This window comes from Mus pahari, chromosome 23 (assembly GCF_900095145.1).
Source record: "Mus pahari chromosome 23, PAHARI_EIJ_v1.1, whole genome shotgun sequence".
Classification (NCBI taxonomy): Eukaryota; Metazoa; Chordata; class Mammalia; order Rodentia; family Muridae; genus Mus; species Mus pahari.
In genome coordinates this window covers 39,419,785-39,429,356 of record NC_034612.1, presented here as the reverse complement: position 1 = coordinate 39,429,356, position 9,572 = coordinate 39,419,785, and the positions used below count along the sequence as shown (strand labels likewise).

The window sequence follows — 9,572 nt, the reverse complement described above, 5'->3', positions numbered from 1 at the left end:
ATATATATATATATATATATATATATATATTTTTAATAATGTGTAAACTGTGACCAGAAAAACTCAGTGCTCAGATAACCACATGGTGACAAACTGCAGACTGCTTCCCGGGGACCAGATGGGAGGACCCAGGTATCACCAGCAGGCACTTTTTATCCTTTTGTCCATGAGAAATCATACCTGAGAATTAGTGCTCAGCCCCCAGGCCTCGGGCAGCTCCCGTGGAACTTACAGATTGTCTCCAGCGAAGGCTCAGTGCTTAACAGAACAGCTGCTCTTACAGAGACCCTGCTTTGGTTCCCAGCACCCACATGGTGCCTTGCAACTATCTGTAACTATAAGTTTAGGGGATCTGGTGTCCTTTCTGACCTCTGAGGACATCTTACAAATATAGTGCGCGCGCATTCAAGCACTCAAAAAACAAAATACACAATCTAAAAAAAAATAATTTAAGGAACACACACACACACTAAAAAAAAAAAAAAACTCATGGAATTTATACTAGCAATCTACTTTATTTAAACAATATGTCCACAGAACTACTATTTCAATAGATGTTGGATACAAAAGCATTGTGCGACATTACATTTTTTTTCCCCTGTTTTCTAAATCCAGTATGCGTTTGATACTTGTGCATCTCTGCCCAGAGACACTAAGTGGGTGGTTGTTGTGTTGTGCTGTAGCGCTAAAGCAAAGCTCTTCTGGGATCCAGGGATCCTGCAGGCTTCCACATGAAGAAAACCCAAGACTCCTCCTAGGAATGAGATTTGCTGGAGCCCTGTCCCCAACCTACCAAATCCAGTCTCTGGAGTGGCATTGAAATTTGCATTTTTAAAAACAACTTAATATAGCTGGTGTTTTGCTTGGTATATCTGAAACCATCTGCTGTTGTTTGAATGTGAAATGTCCCCATCGGCTCGAGTGTCTGAACACTTGATCCCCAGCTGGTGACAGTGTTTTTAAAGACTGTGGAAAATTTAGGAAGAACCAAACCAAATGGAATTGGGGAAGGAGAGGGCTTGGGATTTTATGATGCGCGCTCTCTCTCTCTCTCTCTCTCTCTCTCTCTCTCTCTCTCTCTCTCTCTCTCTCCCCTCCCTCTTTCTCTCCCTCCCTCCCTCCAAACTGCAGAAGTGATGGATGTGACCAGCCACCTCCCCTTCCTGCCACCATCCTGTCCCTACCATGACAGACTCTTCCTTCTTAAACTGGGAGGGGAAAAAAACCAAACCAAACCAAACCATGATTGGTTACGATTATGTTTCAGCCCAACAATACAGGGAGCACCCCGGCCCTTTCAAAGCTTATACAACAGTATACATAATTACATAACAAGCATGCCGCATGCCGTAAACACGTGGCCTGACTTCAAGTGGAGGAGAGTCCAAAAGAGAAAAAGGAGGTGAAGGTGATAGGCCATGGGGAGATGGGGGTGGGGCTCCGTTAGCTGTGTGTTGCTTCCTGGCTTCGGGGAAGGCCACTGGAGCAGGGAGAGGCTTGCTGGCAGCTGCTGAATCTGAGAGAAGAGCCCTGAATTAGACGGATGAAAACATCGTGCAGGAGTTGTGTAGGAGGGGTTCCATGAAAGGCTAAATCAAATAGAGAAACACCTACGATGGACAATAAGATGATATTGAAGCATTAAAATTGTCTCCCAGCGGAGAAGCCAGGATCTGGTTAGACTTACTGACAAATTCTACCAAACCTTTAAAGAAGAGCTTACTGCAAATGCTCCTCAAAACATTCCACAAAATAGACAGGGAACTCACATTGCTAAACACATTTTTTGAAGGTAGCATTACTCTAATACCAAAACCAAATATGGACACACTACCACCAACAACCAATAAATGAAAACAAATTATAGATTGATTCTATTGGGAAACATAGACCCAAAATTTCTCTGTAAGTCCTTGCAAACTGAGCTCAATAACTCCTTTGGAGGACCATACATGATAGCCATATTGGTTGCACCCCAAGAGTGTAAGGATGGTTCACCATAAATCAATGTAATGCAACAGACAAATAGATTTAAAGACAGAAATCACATGATCTTCTCAAGAGAGGTAGAAAAGGCCCTTGACAAAATTCATCATCTTATGATTAAAAAAAAAAAAAAAAAACCTTGAAGAAACTAGAAATGAAAGAAATATATTTCAAAAAGAAAGACCACATATGCAAACGTATGCCCAACATTACAGTGAATGGATTAAGAAATGAGAGCATTTGTTATAAAACTGGGACGGAGATATGTGCCTTTGTTACTGTTCTGTTGCTCTGCAGCGATCCCACAGCCAAGGCAACTCATAAAAGGAAGCATTTAATCAAGGGCTTGCTTACAGTTTCAGGGGTATGGTTAGTCCATCATCTTCATCATTGTCAGCTCTTCATGCCAACTTGGCACGAGAGCTTTCCCAACCAGACTATTCATAAGCCCTATCTCTTGGAGATCTCCGGCCTCCGGGATCCTAGGCCACTCTGGCCATTGGGATCTCTTAAGGCTGGGCCTGACTCCTTGAGGCACAGGAACAACCAGGCCCTGGAGCTCCACAGTCAGACCTGATGCCCCACCCCCACCCCCAGATGCCACTAACAGCTGTAAAGGCAGTTCCTAGCCCCAAAGAGGGAGAGTAGCCAGGCCCCACACTACAGGAAAAATTCCACCAATCCCTGAGCTTGTTCCAAGATCGGGCCAGGTAATCGCTCCAATCCCAGGCCACCCTGGAAAGCTCCACCCACCCACCCACCCACCCTTCCCCAAACCCTATATAAATGCTGCACTAGGCTGGCTTCTCGCCTGGTTTTCCCCCTCTCAGTTCTCTCCTTTGAGGTTTGTCGTGAGGTATGACTTTGTGGTATTCCTTGGCTCCTGGCTGCCAGGAGACCTTCATGTCCGAGCTCATCGCACATGGCCCCAAGAGAACACCTTTCCTGCTAGCTGCCTTGAACATTTGACTACACCCGTGTCTTCCAAGACTCCTTCTTTGTCCCAAAGGCACCTAGGTGACAGCAGTTGAATCGTTAGAAATCTGTTCATTGATTATAGCCAACAAGTGACCTGAGAATGCATTTATTCGTGTTTGTTTAGTAGCCTGGCATTATCTTCAACTCTTAGAACGCATTGTAAGCTGCATGAAGCAGTAATATTGGGCATGATCCTAGTGAATTACAACCCCAACCTAATCCAAATATGGGTCGGGGAAGGTATTCAGTCAATAAAAGACTCTTGAAGACGTTAGCATCCATAATATGGAAATTGTGATTTTAATTATCATCATGTAGGTTGAAGAAACACTAATAGCTAATACAGAAATATCACCCCAAACTTACATTTTGTCTATACCCTTTATTTTAGGAAAACACACGTCTGATCACAAGACACCTTCAGAAAGCAAGATAAGCCAGAAGTATAGGCTAGATGTAGACAGTAAATCCTGGGCCACTGCCACATTCGAGGGGTGGAGCTCGCACAAGATATTTTTCTTCCTGGAAAAGCAAAGTTAACGGATGCCACAGAGCCCTGAGGGCCGCTAGATTTACAGCATCTACAGCTGAAGAGGAGCAGAAGCCTTTGCGGCATTGCGTTATGGTGTGTCTCTATTGATCTGGTGAGCCTCCTTCTCCCTTCATCTCCAGCAATCAGGGGATGAGAAGCAGTGGGGAGATCGTCGTGGTTACCGTTCTGATGTAGTTCGCAAAGTCGCTTCCGAAGAAGAAGACGAGGTAATGGTTGAGTATCCCGGCAAAGGACATGAGGAACAGGAACAGGATGATCCGCTTGCCGAAGATGTAGCCAGGGGTGCTGCGAGAGAAGGGAGGAGGCCGCAGATGCATCAGAAACCACTTCCAGACACCCGGCTGTTAAATGATACCGCGTTTACTCGCAATACTCCATTTAACCACTTACTTCATAGCAAGGATGGACATGCACGCCTCTACTGCAATTAAGCACTGCGCATGCTTCAAAGCCGGGTGAAGGAGCCTGCCTTCTGGCCTGCCATCCTTCGGGCTCAGTGGCACTGAGTTCTCTTTTTGTCCTTAACTCCAGGTGACAGAAGGCTGGCAAGGCCTAACTGTGCTCTAACAATCAGACTGAGGCTCGGGAGCACTGTGGAATCATTAAGCCCTCTACAGGGTGTTCCCTGTCAGGAGTGCCTCTAAGACTCGCACTGGAGGCTGGAGATGGTTTAAATAAGCTGGTGAAGGTGCTTCCGCCCCCCCCCCCAGAGTTCAACCCTCCCTCCTGAGGCTGCCTGGAAAGAAGTGAGGTTGGCACTAATGAGAGACAGGCACCCAGTGATAGAAACACATCCCAGAGGAATGAAAGTTTTAATCTCCCTCTCCTTACCCTCCCTTCTCCTTACCCTCCCCTCCCCTCCTCTGCCCTCCCCTCTTCTCCCCTCCCTTCCCCTCCCCATCCCCTCACTCTCCCCTCCCCTCCCCTCATCCTCCCCTCCCCTCCCCTCACTCTCCCCTCCTCTCCCCTCCCCTTCCCTTCTCTCCCTTCCCCTCCCTTTTCCATCCTAAACGTTTTATGCAGAACATCATCATTTGGAGATAGGAGGAGATTCCTCATGAGAAGTGACTGTCTAATGGCGTGCAAAGGCTATTCCTGCCCTCTGTCCTTCTGCAAGACCCCTGACTGCTGGGCCTGGGCCCATCTGAGTGGCACTGACATGTCTGGAACAGCCAGTGAAACGGTTTGTCAAGATAAGATTTCAGTCATGAACCAGCCATGGCATGGGGCAATCCGCACTGATTTGGAACTTAGAGCGAACCCAGCGGGACAGGTGAGCTCCAGCTGACACAGGCTGTTTCAAACTGTCACGGAGGGCGCCAAAGCCAGCGTCCTGCAGTTCCTGCAGTGCCTTACCAGAAATTTTAACTAGTTGAAAGGAACCCCAGAGGCTCTCAACTCTCATAGCAAGTATTTGGAGGTCGCTCAGCTGTTGGGTACCAACCTCCTCACTAGGCTGTCATCCACAGACTAAGAGCATCAGCAGCTATGGGAGCTTGGCTGAAGCCCAATCCCCCTTTCTCAAAGCAGGATGCAGCCGCTGCATTCCGACAAGTTCCCTGAGTGACACGAGGTCAATGGAAGCCCCACTGGCCAGCTCTTGCTAGCTGGCTCTGAACAGCTTGGGTAGAAAATGCCACTAAAGTCCCATGTGTTCAAGGGTCTCCAGTTGGTGGCACTATTAACAAATAATTGGGATCACGAGGGCACCGGCCTCATCAGTTCATGGCTGAATGGGCTTTTAGGAAGTGGGGTACAATCAGAGGGTGTACGTCACGAGGTCTCCCTCTCTTAAAATTCCGTAACCTTGTCTGGTGATGTGTGTGTGTGCACATGCCACAGTGCCTATGCTGTCCAGACAACTTTGACTCTCCCCCAACCCGTGAACTGCAGCGATGGAATCAGGGAGTCAGGAGTTAGGGGAAACGGTGGGGGTGTGGGGCATAGCCAAAGGAAGGCAAGCACTGAGGAAGGCTGGGTGTAGCTCAACTCTAAACAGTGCAAGGATGGTCTGTCGTCCTGGGAGATTTCTACATCTTGTATCCTCAACACTCCTGGAAGTCCAAGAGAACCCATGGTAAGATGCGAACGTTAGCTCTCACTTCTCTTGACACTGAGATGCTTAATTCACAAGAGGCCTGGAAAGTCAGACCTAAAAAGTTATTGCTGCCCCCAGACTCTACCATGGAGAGCAGCCGGGTGTGTGGTTGCAAGCAGTGTACAGCCCAGCGTGCTAAAACACACCTAGGAATCAAGGCTGTGCGACGGAAAAATTGAACGGGAAAACTAGGCAACTCTCCAGCTGTGTTCTCAGAATCCTTAAATTTCTGGAAGGTGGGGGATCCTAGTCTATCCTCCCTTCATCCAAGGAGGTCCCTTGAGCCTTCAGTGGCAGTCACAGCGTTGTACAAAGGTCACATCAAGTTCTATAGCACCCTGGGACCCACCTCTGAGTTCTCTCTCCCAGATAGCCGACAAAGTACTTTTGCCTCACAAACAGGTACATCAGTCCAGCGAAGGCGGCAGGGACTAAAGTGGAGAAATGAAGGAAAACACATGCATCAGTCTCACGGTCGACCAAACAGTTGTTCACACAACAGTAACAGTGGTTAAGCCATTTGTGTCTGACCACAAAATCCAGCAGAGACCTTGGGTTCTGTAAGTGGAGGCTAGCACACTGTCTTGGTTCGGGTTTCTGTTGCTGTACTAAAACATTATAACCAAAAGCAACTTGGAAAAGACAGGGTTTTCTTTCGCCTTACACTCCCACATCGCACTCCATCATCAGAGGAAGTCGGGGCAGAAACTCAAAGCAGGGACCTTGAGGCAGGAGCTGATGGTGGCCACGGAGGAACAGTACGTCCTGGCTTGCTCCTCATGGCTTGCTCAGCCCAGGACCACCAGCCCAGAGATGTCACCAGTCGTGTGGGAGGGGCACTCTGACACCAATCATTAGGAGAGACACTCTCCACAGAAGTGCCTTCAGGCCAGTCTTACGGAGCCATTTTCTCAAATTAGGATTCCCTCTTTCCAGATACACCTAGGTTTGTGCCACATTGGCAAAAACAGGCAGCATAAATACAGTTTAAAAAACGTGCGTGTCACAGGACTGGGAGGAAGCAGAGCCTACAGAATGGATTGCCTCAGCAGTTCTGTGGCATCCTACATGTGCTGGCTTAGGTACCATCAGCAGTGAATCCTTCAACATGTCTCTCTCTGGATACAAGAAGTTGAACTCCAGCAGCCTGGGGGGCTTGCATGGGGCCTCAGCTGGGAAGGAACGCAGGGAAGGTTCACACCTTGAACCAGAGCCCCAGTTTTGAGCCTGGTTTTCTTGAGATGGTACTCTATGTTCCTGGGGTTTCTGGTACACAGAGCACACTTTCCGGGCTCTTGGGAAGGAGATCTCTTTGCATTCCAACCTCTGGGTAAATAAATAGCTGCAGACAACATCCCAGTCACCCTCATAAAATCCTAAATTTAGTGTTGGGAGCTGAAAATGCCAGTACCCTTATGAGTAGGGTGATCTAGAGTAGGTGTTTAACTGGTCATGTGTGTGAACAGCGACCTGGCATAGCTCTCCTACTATGTGTTAACAAAGACTGGTCACAACTGTCCCTCTATGTGAGGATAAAAGCCTGTCATAGCTCTCCAACTACATGTAGATAAAGGCTGGTTACAGCTCTCCTACTATGTGTAGATAAAGGCTTGTCACAGCTCTCCTACTATGTGTGAATAAAGGCTGGCCACAGCTCCCCTACTATGTATAAACAAAGGCTAGTCTCCCACTATGTGTGGGAAAAGGTTGGTCACAACTCTCCTACTATGTGAGGATGAAAGCCTGTCACAGCTCTCCTACTATGTGTGTAGAAAGTCTGATCAGAGTTCTTTTATTATGTTTAGATAAAGGCTGGGCACAGTTCTCCTACTATGTGTGTAGAAAGGCTGGGCACAGCTCTCCTACTATGTGTGGGCAAAGGCTGGTTGCAACTCTCCTACTATGTGAGGAGGCTGGTTACAGCCTTTCTGTCTTTTAAGAAAGAGTGCTGGAGTAAAATAGAACTATGTGAGCAAAACCACCTTGAAAGCTTCCTGCCTTACGCAAACACCAAAGTAGCTTCCATGAGTGAGAGCGTCACACAGGCCAGGCACCTTTGGCTCCAAAGCCACCTGCTGACTGGAACAGCTTTCCAGTCTCTGATTTGCAAGAGAAGTCTAAGCAAAGAACAAAGGTCCATGAGAGCAACTGTCTTTCCCAGGTCACCTCTGTACTTGGCATAGGCCTGGAACATGTAGGCTTTCAATAATACTTATCAAATAAATGTTTGGTGAAGTCCACAAGTATCACAAAGGTGGCTCTGATTTCTAGATCTTTCTGATTTGATTTCAAAACCTTATTATCACTGCCACCAGCAGTATCAATAACACTTATGGAGTGCCCATTGTTAACTTGAACCATATGGACGAAACACTTTTTATTTAACTTTTTATTTTACGTGTACCAGTGTTTTGTCTGTCTGTGCACTGTGTGCACAGGGGCCAGAAGAGGGAGCCAGATTGCCCAGGAACTGATGTTACAGATGGTTGTGAACTGCCATATGGATGCTGGGACTTGAACCTGGATCCTCTGAAAGAGCAGCCAGTGCTCTAACCACTGAACAATCTTTGCATCTTGCATCTTGATAGAATACAAATTTTCTCTCTTGTGGTAGGCATTGTTCCCTTTCAGAATTTAGAATTGCCTAAGAGTTGAGCCTCTGGGAGGTCATTTTGATGATATTAATAGATGTGGGAGGATCCATCTTAATTTTAGGCAGAACCATTCCCTGTCGACGGCTTCAGGCACACCACCTCCCTTGCTCAGCATAGGGGCTTAGACATGAGTAAGTAGACAATGGTCCTACTTTACAGTGACAAAACCTAGGCTGACATAAGTCCCCCACCCCACCCCTAAAAACACTGGGAGAGGTGGCTGGATGGCTCACACCTGTAATCCCAGCACTTGGGAGGCTGAAGAGAGATCGTGAGTTCAATGTCAGCCTAGGAGGCATATCAAGGCCCTAGAAAGATGGGCTGGAGAGATGGCTCAGTCCTTTAAGAGCTCTTGCTGTCCTTCCAGAGCCCACTGCTCTCAACCTGGATCTGACGCCCTCTTCTGGCCTCCAGGGGTAACTGCATCCATGTGCACAAACCACATACAAACACAGACACAGAATTTCAACAAAATTAACCATGTTCTAAAGAACCTAGAAATAAGGGAGGAGGAGGGAAAAAAAAAAAAAACAACTCTGAGGCTTGTCCTAATTCCTAAAAGCACAAGATTGTCACAATCAATTATGTCACAATTAGTGATTTGCTTTGCATAATGTTTTCCCATCTGGACAGTTCTGTTCTGAGTCTTGTTGGCCCATTTCTCTTTATGTGGGAATGTAACATAAGATGACAGGCAACAGATATGGAAAGGGTTTGTGTCCCCTACCTTCTGCAGGGAATGGCAGAGTCCTTCTAAGCTTCAGGAGGATTTGGGCCATGTGAGTCACAAAGAAGATACAAAGCCAGGCTCCAAAACATCAGTTCTCAGCCTGTAGGTCACCACCCTTTGGAGGGTCCAATGACCCTTTTAGAATCAGAAGCTAAGCAGGGTGAGCCCTGGTTAGTACTTGGATGGGAGACCCGCCTGGGAATACTGGGTGCTGTAGGCCTTTTAAAAAAAATAAAAGATGATGAAATTAAATAAGTCTTTTGTCCATCGGATCTTGGGATGGTCTTCAGAGTGAGAGTTTTGAAGTAGAATAGCCTTTGGAGCTCCCTTCACCCAAATAATTTGTATAATCTACTGTATTCATAAAAAATGGCAGCGGTCAACTGTAGTTGACTGACGTGTTTGAGCCCTGGCAACACAGATGTTTGCTTTGACAGATGTAAATTCCCAGGGCTCTGAAACACGCTCAGACGTCCACGTAGCTGGAGAGGCAGCCGTGGATTTATCTTGTTTCATTCAGGCCCAACACTCCTCAAATGCGTGTTCTTTGAATTGATTTTTCTTTCTTTCTTT

General features: G+C 47.0%; 1 protein-coding gene across 1 annotated transcript in view; it reads right to left on the bottom strand.

Annotated features, from left to right (window-relative positions):
* Positions 1-3,231: 3,231 nt before the first annotated feature.
* The window catches only part of Alox5ap (arachidonate 5-lipoxygenase activating protein), a 22,265-nt gene continuing 15,924 nt past the window's right edge, over positions 3,232-9,572 (bottom strand). The window contains exons 4-5 of the mRNA XM_021187093.1: positions 5,965-6,046; positions 3,232-3,802 (exon numbers count right to left, since the gene is read on the bottom strand). Coding sequence (XP_021042752.1) covers positions 3,640-3,802; positions 5,965-6,046 — 245 coding nt within the window. The 3' untranslated portion in view covers positions 3,232-3,639. The remainder of the gene's footprint in view (positions 3,803-5,964; positions 6,047-9,572) is intronic.